The following is a 22,309-nucleotide window of genomic DNA, read 5'->3' as shown; positions in this document are numbered from 1 at the left end:
ACTTTTTTTGTATTTTTTTGCTCATTTTACTTAGTGTTAAATTTTGTGGCAGCTTAAATTAAAAATAAATTAGATTTATGCATGTGAACAGTGAATAGCATAAACGGGACAAATAATTTCGGAGTATCATTACACCCTGTATTTTTGTTTCGATACCGTACTTGTCAATGATTTATTTTAACTAAAGATATGTTATAAGCATTCCAAAATTGAAGCGCTTACTTTGTGACAAATTGTACAAGTTGATTTCATTCGCACCTGGCCAGGCGAGAAATGTGCACGTCCTAACGGGGAGGCTCTCACCGATAGTGAAAGAGACAAAGTTTGACAAAGATGAATGGAATGCGACAATTAATCGTGATGTTCCATCAATACGATTCATAGACAATATAGACCTCGTAATGTCGGATGATCCGTTATTGCGACTGTTAATGAAAATCTTATTAAAAATGATATTTTTCAGTGGTTATTTAGTTGATTTCAATACTTTGTGTTGTAAGTTTCTTTAAGTATACAACAACATATAAGTGATGATTACTATGTAATTCCAGAGAAAAGTATGATAATGCCTTCGAGAAGTGTTTGTTTACATGATAGGACAAGAAAAATAAATACACTTAAGTTCGAGGGAGATGCATACCAATGAATAACGTAAACCAAAAAGTCGAAGCAGCCAGTTCATTAAATTCCCCAACAAAGTCGTTTCTCAGTGAGACTTCTGTAAATATTCTCGTAATGTACACCCAGCATGAGTTTGACGAGCGTTGGAACTCTTAATTATTTAAACCGAGCCAAATGCTAGCAACTTATTCCCTAAAACCAGCGATGCTAGGTATAAAGGGAACCAATGTCTCGTGATCTTAAGAGGATATATATCAGCAGAGTCTTGAGCAGCTGAGATTTGAGTTTTAATATCACTCATTCGTACGCCTCCTTCGTACTTATTTTTTTTTTCTACTCGTCGACCATTAGGTTGAATTAAGATTTCGTATACCAAACTATAATAGCGTACTTTTCATGTATGGGCTCCCAACTCAACTAAAATATTTATTTCGATAAGCTGTCGTCAACTACGGAAAGACTAAACCGGCGCGGGGCCGTACTAAATAGGCACGCGTTTATGTCTGTTGTACTACATTTTTGTCTACTGAGATAATTACCAATTTTTATAAGGTTTTATAGTAAAAAAAGTATTATTTTAGATGACTCTGAGAAAAAGTATTTTAAGCAATAGTGATATAATCAAGCTTTTCAATCTCGTACCTTAGCAGGCTTCATTGCCTAAATATGGTCATTATTATAATCATACCATAATTCAGCCTATATACGTCCCATTGCTAGGCACAGTGCTCCACGCATGCGCGAGAGGGCTTGAGCTATACGGCCCGATTCGAAGAATGATTAAGACATGTTTAAGATCTTGGAAAGATCTTTAAAAGGATCGATAACTAAACGACATGTCAAAATTGACGTTTATTTTGATTCCGCTGTCATCCCAATAAGATCTATCTACGATATTTCTAACGTCAAAGTGCCATTAGTTGCCCGAATTGAGCTGCTTCTGTCAATTATACGACATACAAACGATATCTAAATGAGAACTTATCTCAAACAGAACTAATCGTTATCGTATCTCATTCTTCGAATATAGGCCGATAGTCCCCACGGTAGCCCAATGCGGATTGGGGACTTAAACATGGTACTCGATTAAAGAGCTCTAATATATCACGTTTGTATAAAATACTAATATCGATCTGCGATTAAAATCGAACATAATAATAAAAACACAGAGGGCCTACCGCGAACACAAAAGTTCTCAAATTTCGAACGTCTTTCTCTTTTACTCCAATTAAGGCTTAATTAGAGTAACAGAGTAAGATTCGCGGTAGGCTCTCAGCTACTTACTTGATTCGGAGTATATATCTTATACCTTTAAACGAGCAATTCTTGTATATATATATATATTTCCGGGATCTCGGAAACGGCTCTAACGATTTTGCTGAAATTTGGTATATTGGGGTTTTTGGGGGTAAACAATCGATCTAGATTAGTCTTATGTTTGGGAAAACGCGTGTTTTCGAGTTTTCATGCGTTTTTCTTTCGACGCAGATTATGGTCGCTAATTTCGTATTGCCGGCCACTGTCCGTCTGGTCCAGCGGGTTAAGACGCGGACTGCTAAACGAGTGTTACGGGTTCGAATCTCGCCCGGTGACTAACTTTTGTTTTTTTTTATATGTTCAAGTTTATATATAATTTTTTAATTTTTATTGTTTTAGACAAGTTTAATTTAGTAAAAAAATGTAGTTAAGATTATCACCTATACACCACCATATTACAATAAATAGTTATAACCGAGCAAAGCTCGGTCGCCCAGGTACTTTTGTTAAACAGAGGCGAGTGTTCGTATAGCGATGTTATTAATATTCGCGGTTGACTCTAACGAAGTATGCAACTTCGAAATAAATGACGCAACTGGCGTATAATTTAAATGGCACATACGTCCTTTTTAATATAATTCAAGGAGAAATGTTAAGGCTTATTTGTTTGATAATTAATAACAGCGTTTAATTATTAGAAATATTTGGTATATTTATAAAGTTTTGGTAATTTGAATTGTTGAGAGAGGTTGAGTGTGTACTTTCCTGAATTTTAATACTGGAGGCATATTCGAAATGAATTTATTTGTGATATGATACGAAACCGATATGAATGTAGCTCTTAGTCGAGTCAAGTGCATATCGTATCAATTACAGATCAACATTCGATTCACTCTTAAGAGGGAAGAATAGGTTTGCGATGAAATTCCATTTCGGGAGAAAACGTTTTCCATTAACTAAATCTCAACAAATCACTTTGATTCAGTACCCCTAGTGTAAATTTGATCGACATCATAACGTGACGAACGCGTTTGCGTTAAGTCTCATTTTGTATAGGATTTTGAGTTTCCAAAACATCCCGCTTGGCGCGCTCTTTCTAAATCCAATACAAAATGAGACTAAACGCAAACGCGTACGTCACGTTTAAAAATGTATTTCAAATTTTGAAAAAAATGAAAACCTATAAACCTAGTTTTTCATTGTGTCAATAACATACTAAAAAAATATGGAGAATGGAAAATATTTAGGAGTGGAAAAACGTTTTCTCTTTTTGTATGGACGATCTCGTGGCCAAGGAAGTTTGTCAAATAAATTAATAGTTTTAAAAAACACTAGAAAAACACGCTTATGACATGATATTCCACCATAGAATGCGAGTGCCTATCTTCCGGCTTCATCATCAGACCTTGAAACCCAATCGTGGTCAAAGTTCATTATAAGACTTTTCTAACAAATCCAAACAAAGCTATGATACGATATTCCATCATGAAGTTCCAGTTCATATCTTCCGGCTCCATCATCAGATCAGTTTGACAGTACCATATTATTGTATTGTGATCAGAATTACATACAGCTGCCAATTTTCATGACGCTACGATCCTTGGAAGATGTTTAAATTAGTTACTTTAGATTCCATTACATAGTTACATACAGGTCGACCCAGGGATCGGAAACCGGTATTTTTTGTATGGGAACGAAAACGGTATTTTTTCGTTCTTTGTTAATTATTTAATTCCTAATCGGGCAATCTAATAATACGAAGTCGTTATCTAAAAACACAACTGAGTCCTACATTTTGAGTATAAAATAAACCGAAATATATGGTTATTTCGATGTTTTTGCAAAAAACCGGTTCCGATCCCTGGGTCGACCTAATAAAAGCGTTCCTTCTTTTTTGTTTACAAACCTTAGGGAGGCACATATAAACATTTACCATAAGAATGTTCTATCTCAACGGCACCGGAGTCTCAAGTTGTTGAGAATTCATCAGTAACAATGTGCTGACCCATATCAACTAATTTTTAATAAGCTGATATGCCTGCAAGTGAGACTAAGCCACTAGACTTAAATCTCTCTTCTCTTTCTTCGACGATCTCTTCGGTCTTTGACAACCGATTTGGCCTAGGGGGTAGTGACTCTGCCTATGAAGCTGATCGTCCCGGGAACACGGATATTTGTTTCTGAGTGATGGGTGTTTTCTATGTATTTAAGTATTTATAATTATATATTATATATATCGTTGTCTACCTTACCTACAACATAAGCCTTATTGAGCTTACTGTGGGACTTAGTCAATCAATGTAATAATGTCCTATAATATTTATATTTATTAAATCGACCGGGATATGGACCTTTTGTATTGTTTTTGAGCTCCCGATATTTCGACGCAGATACATGCATCTTGTTCACGGGTAACTGGAGATAGCGGGTGGTTGTCAAAGTTGTGTAGACCGCGCTCGGTCTACCCTCATTCGTGCGCGTCGGCTGCGTTCGCTTTCAACGTTACCACTGGCCGCGATGACACTTGTTGGTCAGTCTAAAGCACACTACACTACGCGTGTTCGATTCGGATACCACTGGTTTTTTAGACAAACACATCACAGGATATCCCGGTCGATTTAAGTCTCGTGAAACTACCCGTGAATCATACAAAACCGATACCCTTAGACGTGTAAACAAAAAGGTGGAAAGATTCGCACGCATCTGACAAGCTTCCTTAACTTGGTTAATAACAAATATAGTTGGAGCCATGTTTTAGTATTGCAATCCAGCGGGGTAATGCTGCCAGCATCTACGGCACCTTGCCGAGGGGTGAATTTTTATTTTAGTTTAGGTTTTACTAAAAAATGTATTATGTTGTATTGTATATTGTAATTTAAAATACTTACAAACTACCAGAAAATAGGTACATAGTTCGTCGAGTCGATATCACATTGAATTCATAATGGTCTTAAGCACTATAGATGCTTTTGGCACTTAAGTCGTTTATGTCAATTTCTACATTTTGAATAAAAAAACAAAAACTCTATTTAGTCATTGAATCTGGTGGTAAAATTTCACGAGAATCGGTTAATAATTGCGACCTTTAGAGGAGAAATGAAAAGAAAAATGCTCGAATTAAAACGGATACCTTCCCTAACGCTACGGTCAATTAAGAGCTCTTGTCTAGGTAACATGCATAACAAGAGGCTTGTTACGTATTTGCCAGTAAAAAAACCATATCGAGACCTAAAGCCATATCGTGAAACAAAGTAATCATGGTCGGGTCATTTGGCGTTGAACGGCCACGCGTTATGCCGCTATCGAAAATTCTAGCATTTTGCTGGTAATAAAATAAAATGTACCTAACGTTTACCCTAGAATTTCGCTGAAGTTATTTACCACTCGCTTTTCGGTGAAGGGAAACATCGTGAGGAAACCTGCATACATTTGCGAAGAAATTCAAAGGTGTATGTGAAGTCCCCAATCCGCATTAATGACTTACAGACCGGCGCCAGTTGTTAAATCCTCCAAGGTTTGATTGAATTCATCAATTACTTTTTTTGTTAAAACTTCCAGGAAAAAAAATTCTAAAACATGATATCCGCGATCCCGGGCACGTACAGCCATCTCGCTCATCCTTACGCTCAGTGAGAGTGAGAGAAGAACACGGAACTACGGGGTCTTCCGTTTCGTTATATTTCCAATGTTATTGTCAAATTTCCTTGACAAAATTGGTGACGATTAACCATTTTAATCGCGATGGCAATGACGTTGCCGGTTATTAACGACATTTATCGAGGAAATTGACGGTTACTAAGCATCGGCTTCTTTATTACTTTGGTCATGTTATGCGTAGATGTGATGAAAGTTTAATAAAAGTGATCATGCTCGGAAAAATGGAACGTGAAAGACCCCAGGGCCCCAACACAGATGGTCTGATCAAGTTAAAAAGGCCACCTCAGGCAAATTCCATCAAGCGGTGAGGGCTACAGGAGTTCGAGACCGATGGAGGCCATTCGATCTGAATTCGACAAATGGGATGCGCCGTGTGATTTTTAATTTGAATAAAGAAAATTGAGAAATATCCTTATGGTGTACGGATAGATAAGCTACAACCATTTTTTATCTTTTAATTTTAGAGCAGCGTCCATACGAAGGAAAAAATCGGGTCAAATTCCTGCTTGTACATAATGTGGTCTAATTTTTGATTTAGAACAGGTAACCAAATAAATCTTTCTTTATTTGATTAGCTGTGAAAATAGTATTTTATATTGTATGACAAAAGTGAGCTAAACCAACTACAAAAAAAATGGTAGCCATCTAAACTGTTTACGCTTTCGGTCCATTTTTACGATTTTTAACTATTTTCTGTGGCAACCTACACTACTACTTGACGACTTCCCATCATGTACAAAATTTGTTTGACTACCATCTTCTATGTATCTCTCTCAGTTGCTTAAAGGTTAGCTGGAAAAGATCGCTTAAAGGAATAAGTTCGCCTTTGTACACATTCATTGTATTCGCTATTTTGTTATGTACTTGTTTTGTGCAATAAAGTGTTTACAAGTATACAATAACAGAGAAAATGGATAGATTTATTTTGACCCACTTTATTCCTTTATTTTTATTTTCGATCACGTCATTTGTCATAACTTGTTATATAAAGTAAAATAAACACACTTCTCAGCAACGAATATTTTGCCCATATCACCAGGTTCGCCTGTCATCTCCAAATTCCAGAAGACAATCTGCTAACACAATTCAGCAACATTTTTGTCTTTATCAGCGTGTTCGCCTGTCATCTCCAGAGAACAATCTGCTTCCTCTACATCCAAAGATAAAAGGAAAACATCAAAGAAAAGGATTCAATTATTGATACAGATAATATTATAAAGTATAATGTAGGTATTTATATTGAGAGTGAAATGCCTAGCTTGTACGTATTAGATAATCAGAGGGCGGGCCTATATCGAAAAACCGAAAATGTTTATCTGCCCGGCCGGCCTTGCCAAGGTGAAAATTGCTATCGCTACGATAACGAATAGCTTTGTCTCTCTATCACTCTTCCATATATGTGCGACAGTGACAGTATTGTTTCGATCGCTACGTAGCGATTTGCACTGTGGCTACGCAGCCTGGAATATGCAAGAGCGATATAATAGTACATTACGATACAAGTGCGAAAAATAGGAAATTCGAAACGAGTGGCGATAAATTAAAACACGACCGAAGGGAGTGTTTTAAATCGACACGAGTTGCGAATTACCTATTCGCACATGTATCGTACCACGTTTTACAGTACATATGGCTCTTTAAATGTTCGACACAGTAACGTAATACTCGTATGCTACTTCTCGCACTAGTGCTATAAAGTAGCCCCATATGTACTGTAATAGTACATTACGATACAAGTGCGAAAAATAGGAAATTCGAAACGAGTGGCGATAAATTAAAACACGACCGAAGGGAGTGTTTTAAATCGACACGAGTTGCGAATTACCTATTCGCACATGTATCGTACAACGTTTTACAGTACAACGTTTTACAAACTGCCACTGCCACTGTCCTTCTTCCTCGCGTTGTCCCGGCATTTTGCCACGGCTCATAGGAGCCTGGGGTCCGCTTGACAACTAATCCCAAGATTTGGCATAGGCACTAGTTTTTACGAAAGCAACTGCCATCTGATCTTCCAACCCAGAGGGTAAACTAGGCCTTGTTGGGATTAGTCCGGTTTCCTCACGATGTTTTCCTTCACCGAAAAGCGACTGGTAAATAAAAAATGACGCCACTGCGCGAGCGGGATCGCAATATTATTATGTGAATGAGATATCTAGAGGTAGGAATAGACGGGTCAATATACGAAATTCTTTATGCTTAGCATCCTTACTTCATTTATTTATTTATTTAATCTTTATTACACAATACAAATGGCGAACTAAATGCCTTAAGGCGGTCTCTACCAGTCAACCATTGGGCCAAACAGACTCGAACAATTGGTGTAGAAAAGAAAATGAGCACAGAGACTTAAAATCACTATCTAAACACTACATTTATCAATAAACATGCATAAATACGTAGTATTATAATACATATATACATGAATACATATATAATATGATCTGACGACCGGTCTGGCCTAGTGGGTAGTGACCCTGCCTATAAAGCCGAAGGTCCCGGGTTCAAATCCTGGTAAGGGCATTTATTCGTGTGATGATCATGGATATTTGTTCCTGAGTCATGGGTGTTTTCTATGTATTTAAGTATTTATAAATATTTATATATTATATATATCGTTGTCTAAGTACCCTCAACATAAGCCTTATTGAACTTACTGTGGGACTTACTCAATTTGTGTAATAATGTACTATAATATTTATTATAAAATATGTGTATTTGAAATATTGTACCCATTTAAAATCGTCATATTGACTTATAACGTTGGTGTACTCCGAAAAGTATTTACGTAATAAGTATTTGCGTTTTAAGGAAAATTGGAGCAAATAACACAGAACCATTCGGTACAATAGCTGCAAATCCAATATATTCGGAGATATTACGTATTTACTGAAATGAACGGAATTTATCCGACAATGTAGGGAATTTATGGAAATCGGGCTACGATACAGTCGAGATATCAAATACATAGTAGTATTAGCAGATTTGCCAGTTTGAAATTAAGCATATTAAATAAAAAGGTTAGCAGAGGTCACCGGCGACCGCAGAGCTGGCAGGCTTCCTCGCTCAAAGAATTAGTCTTGCAATACAGCGAGGAAATGCTGCCAGTATCTACGGCACCATGCCGCAGGGGGATATTTTTTAGTATTTTATTTTAAGTTTAGTATTATTTATTTTTAGATTTAGGTTTTAAGTTTTATAGTGTATTCTACAAATTGTATAGTCATGTTACTCGAAATAAATAGAATTCCTTAAATAAAATACATAGGAAGTTACATAAAAAAAACTAAACTTGATAGTTATCTGGTGTTATACTGTGTATCTTTAGGTATTTAAATAAAAGTAAACAAACAATTTGTACATTTTCGGGTACCCTGATAACAACCTGACTTTAACCTTTATTAATTGATCATGTAATGTTTTCAACTTTTTTTAGATTTTGTTTATTTTCATTTAAATTAAAATATGCAGAGTATAATTAAGATGCGAATCTTTTGAGCCCTCTGCTTTAAATCTGGAGTCAGTTTTTCACACTCTTATATATGTCAAAATTCGATTTTTTCAACTTATTCAAGGTCCGAGTGTTCTGTAAAGACTTGAGCCCTTTTCAGAGCGCTCTCATTTATTTTTGCAAATAAATACATTAATGCTTATTTTCTTTACTGCAGACAGTTGCTTTTAAAAAAATGAATAAAAAAATTGACTCTGTACGTGACGGGATTAAATGATAATATGAACCTTAATAATTAAGGTTCATATTATTCAATTATTAATCATCTCTTTAGAACTTATTTCTATCAGCTCCCTTAATTTAGCTACGCTGCACCGAAATAACTACAACATTTTACGTTGCCTGGCAATAATACATAAAAATATTATATTACATACAAAATAGAAAAGCTAAAATTTCTTCAATTGAATTTGGCATTGTTCTGCAATCGGCAGCTGAATTATGTCCAAAGGTTCACATTTCAACAACCCAAGTTTCATTGGTAGTTATTATTCGTACACAATACCAAGCATTGCTTTTACTGAATAGATTTCTGACGAAATATTTTAGCATTGCCATTTATTAAGAGCTAAAAGTAATAATTTTCAGAAACCAGTCTCAACAATAAGTCCTACGACTTACTGGACTAATTTAATAATAAGAAATTCTAGACAATCGTTTCTCAATTTCTTAAATTGCCTCTTCAACCCTAAAGTTTCAGTCGCTCCTTACACGTAGGTATAGGTGTTTTATTATAAAGCGAACTATTTACCTAGCAGTAATGATAAAGTTGGGATACTCGTACTTTTGCGCGGATCAATTTCAATATGCGGTTAGCACTGTATACCCACACAAGCTTCTCGCGTTGCTCCTGTCTCTACTCCTCGCACCGCCGCAATGTTGCCCGCTTTGGTTACACACTGCCCTAATCGCGACGCTTCATAATGCCGGTCCATTAACTCGCGCCAAAAAACCGACAAATTAGGTAGCAGTGGGCATGACGAGGAGCATGACGAGCGGCATGACAAGTAACGTGGCCACACTACGTCTCTGCCTACTTTCCATGCCACTCGTCGAGAAGTGGCCGGGGTAGCAGCTGTGGTCGACTGACGACCACGCGATCACCGATCAGCCGTCATAGAAGATGACGTGTTAGACGCCTCGACCCTGGCCCGGCCCGGTCTAACGTGAGTCATCCTTGACTCTGAGCGGAGATGAGAAGAGACGTGCGGGAATCAACTATTAGCATTGTTTGTTATCTAGCGGAGCGAATGGATTATCCCATGTTCTTGTTCTTACCACCTACAGGCACAGGTACCGGTACAGACTATGTACTTACTTCTTACATAGTCTAACATGCACTCTGTAAGCCAGGCACTTTTCTTTAATAAACAAACCTCAACCTTACCCACCGGCAGGAACACAATATTATACTATGAGTAGGGTCTAGTATTATTTAACTGAGGTTTTCTGTAAGGTGGAGGTTCCCCGGCTGGGCTCTGCTCTAGATCTGGAATGCCGTCCAGTGTGCTGTGGCCTATCACACAAAGACAGTACCCCTCTCTTTTGAACGTAGTTTAAGGACATACCCGAGATCGGGTACTCGGCAGCTGCTACTTTTCTTGGAAGACTCATAATCAGGAACAAAGTCTTACCTCTTGTGGTTCGGAATCCACGAACCAATCTATCGTAGCGGCAGGCAGCGAATAGTCTGACGTGCAGTTGATCAGCGCCTGCTCGCCTGTTTGCACCAGCGTTGGTAGACCCGTAATTAATGGGTCGTACTCTGGTAGTACTGAAACAAGGGAAAAATATATTAACGTCAGTGATTTTAAATCTGAAGGTTATATCCCGGCTGTGAAGCAATGCAGGGTGTTGGAGCGAAGGTCATTGCTAATCTCCTTGATTAAGCGGGAGTGTAAAGCCAAGATATTAGAAGGTGATAAAAGATATGGCGCGCCGCGTGAAACTTCCGACGGAAGAAATGTAAATCGCGCGGGTTTTTAGTTTGTTTTGGAAAATTCTTCCTTTGACGGGGTTGAGGGGAGATTGATAGTTTGTATCGAGAACAAATATTTTTTTCGATTGAGGGAGTAGACACTTTGGTAGAAGACATTGTGACACAAATGTCACGTATTTTCAACAGCTTTTTACAACCTTTTATTTAACTTGCCCTGTTAGTAAGTTTATTAGTTAGTGTGGGTCAAATCATGAAAGCTTAATTTGACCCACTTCCTGATTTACGATGGAGCTGAAAATTTGCATACATCTGTAACTCGGGTGAGAATGCAATACCGTCGAGCTGATCTGATGATAAAGGCAAGAGGTGGTCATAGAAACTCTGTGATCTGATGAAACAATGCAACCTAATTGTGTTTGGGGTAAGAAAAATACAGTCAGCGATAAAAGCTTGCACCCAAATTTTTTTGTGCCAAAAACTTGCTTTATTTAAGACGATTTTAACAAAGACCATATAGAATAACAATCATATATACAAAAATCCACGCGAACGAAGTCATGGGCATCATCTAGTGCTAATATAAATGCAAAAGTAACTCTTTTGGCATAATTACGAAACTAAAAGTATAGTATGTTTAGATTTTTTGTGTGTGTTTGTATGTTTAGATGCAAAGTTTAAGTCCGAAGAGTATCCATTAGGTACACTACTCTACTTTTATAAATCCACCCCCTGGAGGGAGGAAAGGGAAGGGTGCCGCCAGTATATTTAGCTATAACTCAGTAAAAAATAAATAAATAGATTGGTACCCAACTGGCCTGAAAAATGGACTAGAGTAAAAAAATAAACGCGTTGGAACGGGTTCGTTCAAAGGGGTTGTTAAAAAGTTTTATAAAATGATGGCAATATCGTCATATAGTCTTCAAACTGCTGAAAAGTTTTCTAGGGCTCAAAAGATGCAAAACCTACATGGTGACTAGAATATTGACTGTAAGTTGAACAAACACATGTTTCAAATTGAAAAGAAACAAGATGCGACGTGCAGATTCTGCCAGGAGTCAGAGGGAAATGCAATGCACATTTTCTATTCCTGTGGACTATTGACGGCGAAAAGAGGTACCTACTTAGGGCGGCACGTATTCCAACCCTATGAGGTGCAGAACATTACGGCCCAAAGAATCAGGAATTTCCTGGATTCAACGGGCATTATCAATGAACTTTAAAGGGCTGTCACAATAGGTCACTCAAAGCCCCACAAAACCTCAATAAATACAATATTGTCTTCAAGTGTATTTACTAACATAATATTGTAACAGTTTTAATTATACACGTTATACGCGTGTACATTTAAATTTTGTTGCATATAAAATGCATGAAAGCAATATTGCATGCTACGTAATTGACACATTCAAAAATATTCTCTCAAAATGATATGTTTGAATTCGCTAGAAAATGATTTTGTCTGAACAAAATTAATTCCTTTCGTCGGGCAGTAATTTTACTGGTGGCTTTAAATGCAGTTATTCGGTTTGTCACATGAACTGAAAACGAGAAAATTGGAATTAAAAATATTTTCATAGAATTGCACAGATGAAATACGCTTTTCAATTTTTTTTTCATAGATAAAGAATAGAAAAGGGAAGTGATTCTGATTTTAAAATTTTCTACGCGTTGATTTTGTTTGATATGATCTTGACGATTGTCAGTAGGCATTTCACGCGTACCGATAAGTGCAAGTTAAATGTCTAATTTGGTTGACAGCATGATCGACATCAAGTTTATATCAAAACAAGGTCGAAACTATGGAAGGTGGAGGTAGGAATGAAATCTCCATGTACTAAAAAGTGTCATCATAAAACCTTAAATAGGTGGCGCTACAATACCTAGAATACTTGAACAAAAAAATCAAATCATAGACAGCGCACTTCACTCCGTCAATAACGCCTAGGTTCTTAGCTACTCTAGCGCTACTCTGGAGGGATTTCGAAGCTTAGCTGACAGCTGGATACTTACAGTTCTACCATAAGAGATTTCAATCCTTTTAATTCCACCCTCCATAGTCGAAACCGTAACAAACTCTAAATCAGAGTTAACTTTTAAATAAGAGAGCATTTTCACAAAATAAGCAACAAAAAAAAAAGACTGCAGTTCAAATGCGAAATGATAAGCTAAAGTTTTTAAATTTAAATATGTTAGTTACGATACGATTCGAACTTTAAGACACGTCAAATATAAGGCCTAGGTACTTCGAGCAACACCGGGAAAGGAAGACGGCATTCATACTATTTCCCCTCTGCCGAAGCATAGGTACAACTGTACCTATGGCGGTGCATGTTGTGACTCGTCCATACACAAAAAGATATCGAGGTGTGCAAGATTAAATTTGTCTTTGACGTGTGTCATTTTCTATGTATTTGTGTCGTCATTACAGATTGGATTTTGTATGTAGTGAGTGAGAAGTGCGACTGTGTGCACGTTTCCCCCTGCAAAAAATAGCAGAATGATTTGTACGGTAAGATATCGCGTAGGCTCTTCCCTTCTGACGTGTCGGAAGCCGGTGTTGCTCGAAGTGACGTTTTTGTATGAAGAAACGTTTTTTTTTGACACTGACATGTCCACATCGTATCTCGTTGATAGCTCCTCATAAAGGAGATGCCCGCTGGAACCCAATGCCCTAGGGTTTCCACCCCAAACGCTGCAAATATGTAGCTACTACCTAGTGTGAGTGTGGTGTCGTCAAGCTCACCATACTTATTAACCTATCGAATGAGCTAATGCTTTTACGGATACTGGAAAGCGATATGTAAATGTACTACATACCTATGAGGCCTGGATGTTAGTGAGATGACGATATGAGTTGTGCTGGTGTCCGTTTTTATTACCTACATATAACATGAGTATCACATGATTATCCACCTGGTTTCTTGAGCTTAATAGTCGCCTCCAAACCTCCCCTTATAGCGACCCCATTCCTCACACAAAGTTTACCTTAAGTTCATATTAGCCTCACTGGATCACTGTTCACTCTGAGTACTGATAACGTTGGTCACAATATACCAGAGACACATCATTATTCTAATAACACCATAAGAAAGTTCTTGACTTGATCTAAAAGCAAATATCACTGCCGCGTCGATTTGTTCGCACACAACCTCCTTTTTCCTACTGTCGTTCTCATCTACCCTCTAAACTTCCCTCAAAAAATCCCAATAACCTAGAAGCGGTTACTTAAACGTGACTACTAACGCCATCTACTCCATGACGTTGGCAAATATTAGCTGGTTCGCAATACGTTCGCGACATGTGGCATACTTGCGACTTTTGAGGTCGAAGCCCTTGGGCATTGGGTTCCAGCGCGCGTCTCCTTTTTTATGAGGAGCTATCAAAGCGCCTTATAGAGGCTTCTGGTAACCAGAGGGGCTGGCCAATATTTTGCTCAGCGGATCAGCATTACCATCCAGCAGGGCAATGCGGCCAGCCTGCTGGGTAGCTTGGCACAATACCGAGCGAATTCGAGAACGTACAATTTTTTATTTATAAGTTTTTAATTTAAGTGTTTTTATTATATTTCATGTGCTTGTTTTTTGTTGTGCCAATAATATAAATAATTGTCAATATATCATTAAACAAGATAATAAAAAAAAAAAAAAAAAAGATTTCAAAAAACTTTGTATGACATTTTAGTCCTTTTTACACCTTTAAAATCTGTCGGGTTTCATTAGTCCCGGTGTATAATAATAAATCTAGAGAATAGAAAAGATTCCAGCAATTCGCAAGTTCGTAACTGCTTGAAACTTAAACATCGTTGGATTTAATAACCTGTATTTTTTCTGGGAGAAACTTGTCATTCTTCAGATCCCCGGCATTGTTAAAAACTTCTAGTTTGAGGTGAGCAAACCAAACTCGGGCTCAAGATACCTAAAGTGCGATTATAAACGCTTTTCGAGCTCTAGCGAGACGAGCGCTTGGTGATTACCTATTAATAACCGCTTCGTTTGTCTATTTGCGTCTCTTTCTCGTGAATATACAAGAACACACATATTTTGGACCCGGGTACGTCCTTAAACTACGTCCAAAAGAGAGGTATGGGTATTGTGAATGTCATCTCGCTTTGTGTGGTAGGGCACAGCACAGCGGATGTTATTCCAGATCTAGAGCAGAGCCCAACTGGGGAAGTACCTCCACCTTACAGAAAACCGCAGCCAAATAACACCAGACCCTACTCATAGTGTTGTGTTCCTGCCGGTGAGTAAGGTTGCCAGAGCTCAACGAGGGGGAGGGTCGGCAACGCGCATGTAACTCCTCTGGAGTTGCAGGCGTACATAGGCTACGGAAACTGCTTACCATCAGGCGGGCCGTATGCTTGTTTGCCACCGAAGTAGTATAAAAAAAAAAAAACAATAGAGAGGCAGAGAATGAAATGTGTGTATAATTATGTATAAGATAAATAAGTAAAATCTAAGAAAAAAACGTGACTCGAAAAATCAAGAATAAATTATGCTCGAATAAATGGCGATATAACTTTGGCCTATACTCGAGTGGATGACACATATCAGTGAAAAAATATGGGTCAATGTGATTGTAAGAGTTTTAGTCCTGTGTCGAAAGATGGCAGTAAATTTAGTTGACTACAAAATTTATTTTGAAGATACGCCTCTATACTCTTTGGTTGTACCTCGTATTGTCTAGCTCTCTCTCGACTCACTCGCACTTGACCAATGAGAACATCAAAGCCTTCTCATAAATCCATGGAAAACTTACGGCCATGCTTCCGTTAATTAAATTCAACGGGAATAACTTTGAAAAAGGCTGGCAGGAGTAAAAAGAACTCGACTTTGGAGGGTTCTTGTGCCATGACATAGATTGAAATAAACTCAAGTCATCATCTTGTGTTCAGAGTTAAGTTTTTGAAACTTTTTTAATTATTGTTTCAAATAGGTAGGGTCAGCATCAATAATAGCGGATGAAACAACGCGCCATAAGTATCTGATATTCCGGATAACTTTTCCAAATATTGATAAATCTCTAAAATTTACGTTCAAAAGTATATCTTTTAAGGTCTCAATTGTTCTACATATAGAACCACCACATTTTGTTAAGCTGTTACAGAATGGTAGATACTTTTGAAACCTTGTTTGATCCGCTACTTTTGATGCTGACTGTACATTATCGTCAGGCACATTTTTACTTAATTCGCCGGCAAACGTCACTCATTTTATCAATAAAACTGACAGACATTTTTGATTTTAAACCCGAAGTATATCTTCCCGATATCTATTCCGACCCAGAAATCAACCTGTATATGTAATTCGCCGACAACAAATGACAGAACCCCAAACTGTGACGGTGTCTGAACAAAGTTATCGTACCAAAGTTTTTAATTTTAACTTATTTCTTAAGTTAGCCGCGGACTGACGTTTTATTAGACCCGGGCGGGATAAATGTCACATTCATTGATACTGATGAGACCCTCCGTTATACTGAAGTCCGTAGAAACTGGAGAATTACTATAAATATAACAGTGTATTCTTCCATTTATAAAATTCGAGCTTAGGAAGGCTCCTAAATGATTAATATATATACTTTTTTACGTTTTACGCTCGTAAAGTTAGCCGTTGGAAAATTTTAGGTTGTATAAAACTGTATTAAGCTTTTGTACTATATCTACATCTGTATCAATGTAAGCGTACAATACTCGAAACACAATTTTTACACTTTACTCTTAACTCTTCTACAAATGACAACTCTTTGCTTTCATATATAACGTGCTCCAAGAAATTGTTCGGGTTAATCTTTGGCGCTTCTTTTGCTACGCGACAACATTTCCATCTTCACCACATAGATGGTTGGCAGTACTCAAACTGTGCGTGTCTCCAGAAACTTCCTGCCTCGTGCAGCTAAACTGTGAAATACACTGTCACCCGCGTTATCCCGGACCGATACGACCTTCAAGAAAAGATCTTAGGGTAACGGCGGCTATTAACGCGGGTATCAAAATCGACGTCTAACACCGCGGTGTTTACAAATACGCATTTTGCAAGCAAACAGATCTATTCCCTAAGAAATAAAGCATACACAAAACAAGCTCATTCATTGGTCTATCGTGCCCATTAGTGTGCATTTGTGTGAGTGTAACAAAAAACTCGCGATTCGTCAGTTTGTGCGACGGCGGCGCAAGAACCGGTTGTTCCATACAGACGCGTGACACTACAGGTAAGTGCACTCCAATCTTACTTAGTGTTTTACGTAATAGTTATGGCAAATAAACTAGTGCAATGCCTTTTAAGAGGTTGTTTATTGTTTTCTACACGATATTGAATTACTTTTAACTTAGTTTTTGACCGGGAAATACGTTTAAAATTGAAAATAAAATGCAGCGGTGATAGACGCCAATTACTTCTGTGGTAAGTAATTCCGTGGTATGCCACGGTAATAGAAAAAGTGGTAGTTTTGTTATTTACTCTTTAGTTTTGCTACAAATTATCATTTTTATAATTTCTTTTATTTATTCCAATCTTGATCTATTCACGCTATTAAAGAGCTATTTCCGTGGTATGGAAAGTATTCAACTAACCCTTAATTTTTAACAAAAACTTCAGCACCGATTTCCTTAGTTCTATGGGAACCCTTAATCTGTCAACTTTTTTTTATTTTGAGTTAAAACCTAAAATTTACTTGCCAGTATGTGATTTTGTCTTTACAAGAAGCTTGTAATATACGTGTTTGATTTGATTTGAAAAACCATCTGTGTTTTATTCTTTTTATGGGTCGGAATTAGGTTTAATTAAACTCCAAATTAAGCCTATTACCGATGGTATGATCAGATTACCCTCGGTAATAGAATGTATAGAAATCTATTACCGACCCAGAGAAATATCGAATGGGTCGGTAATAGGCTCTTAAAGAGTTATCTATTACCGAGTTACTATTTGGTATTGTATTGAAATATCGCATTTAGGGTACCGCAAGTGCAGATTTCGTTGATAAAATTTAGACTTCAATTATCATTATCAGATTTAAATTCTTTTGTTTTCTGATTCAGTTATTACTCTGACAAGGAAGGGTACCCAACTGCCGGACAATTCCGATAAAAAATTTTTTTTATATAATTTTATTTATACAGTAGTCCAAAATCTCAGACATGATCTTTTTTTAGCTATAAGAATCAGCAATAAGAAAAGTACTGTGATTTGTTAATTATAAACGGGTAAAGTATAACACATAATATGTGAGAGACTTTATTTAACTTAATTACCTTATCAAAAATATTAGAATTAAAAAATTTCATGTATATACATATATAGTCAAAATTTTATAAGGTGGACGTTTACCATTTCACTGTGGTAAACTTTCACTCAGCGGGGGCAACATGGTTCGATTTTTATCATTTGTCACTATGCCCGTCACTTTCGCACTTACATACTTGTTAGAACGTGACAGCCATGGTGACAAATGATAAAGAGCCTACCATCTTAGCCCTACAGGTGGTAAACGTCCAGCTTATAAAATGTCGACTATAATTTACGCTGTGCCTTATGAGAAAATGTTACTTACTTGTTTTTTTTGTGCAACTAATTATGTCAGTAAGACAAATTCTTGTCAATCTTTATAGCATTTTAAAATTACTTTAATTAATAACAGGCAGGCTTATTTGTCATATACGTCCTTAGTAAAACTTTACTAACAACAATTTTTGTTGTTTTACATGTAAAACATTCAACTTATAACTTGTTATACAGGTACTCGTGGGTACTTGGTAAGTTAACTATTTAATAGTATTTGATTGTGCCAAAGTGTAATTATAATCACTTCGAATATATCTCTTATTTTTAAACATACTCCTATAGTTTTATTTTTTATTTTTGTGTCATTATTAAACTTAATGACACAAAAATAATATACAGAACCCACGTCGTTATTATTGTTTTAACCCTCGGTATTAGGTTTCGAATTTTGAGTTTGGTTTCTATTAACGAGTGCAGAAAAATCATGCCAATTGTACCCTCGGTAATGAAAGCTCAATTCGCGATAATAGAATCACAGCCTGTCCCTTGCCACGGTAATAGAAGATTTGGTCATTTTGGCTTCAAAAAATATTTTAATACATATAATAACCCAAAATGAATCCAAAAACGTGTGAAACGGAAAGTTCATTAAATGCTCTGATGAAAAAAAAAATTCCTGGCTGTTAGACAGCATTGATACCCTTAATTTTTGGATCTCTTTTGAAAAGTTCCTTAACTACCACGGTAATAGGTGCCTTTACCCTAAAACGTATATTTTGGCGACTGGACAGTGCGCATTGTGTTGTGCAAAATATTACTGCAGGTAGATGTAATAAACTCACCAGCTAGCGTCATGTTGGCAGCCCGCCGGTCCACGGCGAACCGAGGCCCCTCACTGGACACCTCACACGTATATTTGGCCGTGCCCCGCTCGGGCCGGACCACGATCGTGCACTCCTCCAGATTGCACGAACTGTTGGTCACGGATTCGTTGAAGGTTTGCGTGCTTTCGTACTGGGAACAAAGAGATGATAGCTGTTAGTCATGTGTATAGTACAAAATCAATTATCGTGACTACTCGAAACCTCTGTGTGTATTCTCATCAAGAGTTTTAGGTACACGGCCTTAAATGCTGGCGACTAAGTCAACTCAAATGCAGTGTATCTCGCTTGCATCAATGTCAGTACGAGGGAGATGCATTGTGAATTAGTTTACCAAGTCACTAGAAAATATATCAGTGTAGTAAGGATCCTGGTAACGTACCCTTGTACCTTGTTCCTTAACTTAAAACTCCATATGAATTTGCTTTACTCATCTTTCACTTTTGGCTGATCTGTATATATATTTAAATTTATGAAACTTTACTGTGCGCATTTAATTGTTAATCATCAGATATATCCGGGCGGCCAAGGTGCTCACAAATATCTGAACACGCCTCCATTCTCAAGGCGCTAGAGTGTGTGTTCAGATATTTTTGAACACCTCAGCCGCTCCGATAAGGCGGCAACTGTACTTGAGGCAAATAATTTCAGCAAAGAAATCAGAAGATCTGGTGTCATCTGAACAGGTTGAGAACAGGTCATGGCCGCTGTAATTATTTCCAACATAAGTGGGGTTGGAAGGAGTCTCCGCTCTGCGAGTGCGGCGAAGAAGAACAAACCATTGAGCATATATTTCGGCGCTGCCCACTTCACTTCTATCCTGGCCCAGCTGAGGATCTAGATGTCTTGACACCCGACGTAGTTACCTGGCTTAACAACCTCAAAGCTGTTCTCTGATTGCCTAACCATGCATGCCATACGAATAAATAAATAAATTTCAGCAAAATCAATATGATCCACGAAACATGTTTAATAACAATATTGAAAACTAATTTAGCTCATCAATTGTACCTAAATAACAATATATATTCAAGTACAATCCAATAAGTGTAATGAATAAGGGAGAAGTAGAAGAGGGAGCTGGAAGGGATAGACCTCGGCGGACTTTCTCTGATCAAATCGGGGAAATCCTGAAGAAAGACCAGGTCAAAAGCACCCTAAACCAGCGTGCGTGTATGAGTAATGTTATGAAAGTGAAGGCAGCAAAAGAAGACCGTAGCAAGTGGAAATCCGTGGTCTCTGCCTACCCCTCCGGGAAATAGGCGTGAATCCAATATTCTATACCGGGTATTTTATGGAATCTTTGAAGAAGATGAAGATTATGATTCAATTAATTTTATAGTCTAAAGTACTATAATTGTTCTATTTCATTTTTGAGTTTAATGTTGTAGCATACAACTGAATAACTACCTAGACAGATCGTGGTTTTATAGAGGGAATATATTTCCCACCTGATTTCGAATTTTATTTCAAAGTGATAGGATTCAATTTTGCATAATTCCTGACACCCTTATGCCTTAGAAAGGGTTATACCTAAAAATCACATTATATTCGCTACAACGGTCCGGGTCTGGGCCGGGGCGTCCGACATTTCAGTTTTCACTAGAAATCATCATGTGGTCACCGATCACCCGTCATGGAAAACAAAGCGTCGAAAACCTTGGCCCGGGCCCGGACCGAGCTCTCAGTACATTTTTGAATTCGAAAAACGGACTAAGGAAAAAGCCTACTGTCTGAGTTTGGGTCTCACTGTTACAGTTTTTCTCACTTTACCTTTTTTTTAGGTTAGATTTAGATTTCATTATTTCACAATTAAAATTACACTATAAATTTGCTACATTCGTCAAAAGTATGTTTATCTTCTAATCATGATCGTCAAACATTACATTATAAACTGAAAAAAAAAAATGCAAGTGCAATTGCTTGCTTTTAGGTTAGTTAAATTAATTTTTAACAAGCAGAAATGTCTGCGAACGATGCTATTAAGCTTAGAATAAATTTTAAAGTGGAAAAATTACTGTCTTGGGTGAGACTTGAACTCACGGCCTCTGGATCGATACTCCAGCGCTCTGCCATCTGAGCCACCAAGACCTCATCCATAGGCAGCAAATTTTCCAGCATATGGGTCTAGAGGACCCTAGCGACATCTACCGTAAGAACGTTTCACTTAGACGGCTACTGGAGTTCCAAGTCATATTGGAAATTCACCAGTAACGATGTACTACCCATACTAAATTAATTTTTAACAAGCAAAAACGTCTGAAAACGTTGTTATTAAGCTTAGAATAAATTTAAAAGTGCAAAAATTATTATCTGTAATTCAAGACAGTAATTTTTCCACTTAGAAATTTATTCTAAATTTTTAGGTTAGTTGCCTAATAGTTGCTTGTGAGACGTTAGTTTCCTGACAAATTCTCAGCTTCATCGAGAGAATGGAAACGTCAAAGTGTTCGGGAAACTCCGTGGAACCGGAAATTGGGGTAGATTTACACATAACTTGATTAAATGCATGCCGGAGCTTTGATGGGAGTTACGCTATAGTTTAGCTTTGGCAGCTCGTGATTGACGTCACGAGTAGCTTAAGTGGCCTAGTTCCGTCTTTTTCTAACTACATATATTAACTAGAGAGCGGGTAGTCTAACTCGTGGGCGCAATCATCATTTTCCTCTCGTAGTCCGCGTTTTGCCAAGGCTCATGGGAGCCTGGGGTCCGCTTGGCAACTAATCTTAAGAATTGGCGTATGCACTAGTTTTAGCGACTGTCATCTGACCTTTCAACCCAGAGGGATATGAGAGTGCCAAGTTAAACGTTGATCCAGCATTATACCTAAATATTTTGTGCGCTCGACTTTATCTATGGCGGTACAGGAGCACTCAGTTTGAGTGATATTTTGACAAGTGTGGATCCTTATTGTGAAGTCGATGCCTGGCTGTGTGCGGCT

General features: G+C 37.5%; 1 protein-coding gene across 1 annotated transcript in view; it reads right to left on the bottom strand.

Annotated features, from left to right (window-relative positions):
• The window catches only part of LOC133521817 (uncharacterized), a 207,839-nt gene that overhangs the window by 27,583 nt on the left and 157,947 nt on the right, over window positions 1-22,309 (bottom strand). Inside the window, exons 3-4 of the mRNA XM_061856897.1 lie at window positions 19,330-19,501; window positions 10,681-10,820 (exon numbers count right to left, since the gene is read on the bottom strand). Coding sequence (XP_061712881.1) covers window positions 10,681-10,820; window positions 19,330-19,501 — 312 coding nt within the window. The remainder of the gene's footprint in view (window positions 1-10,680; window positions 10,821-19,329; window positions 19,502-22,309) is intronic.

Source organism: Cydia pomonella, chromosome 10, assembly GCF_033807575.1.
Source record: "Cydia pomonella isolate Wapato2018A chromosome 10, ilCydPomo1, whole genome shotgun sequence".
Classification (NCBI taxonomy): Eukaryota; Metazoa; Arthropoda; class Insecta; order Lepidoptera; family Tortricidae; genus Cydia; species Cydia pomonella.
The sequence above is the reverse complement of the archived record's forward strand: the minus strand, read 5'-3'. Positions and strand labels throughout refer to the sequence as shown.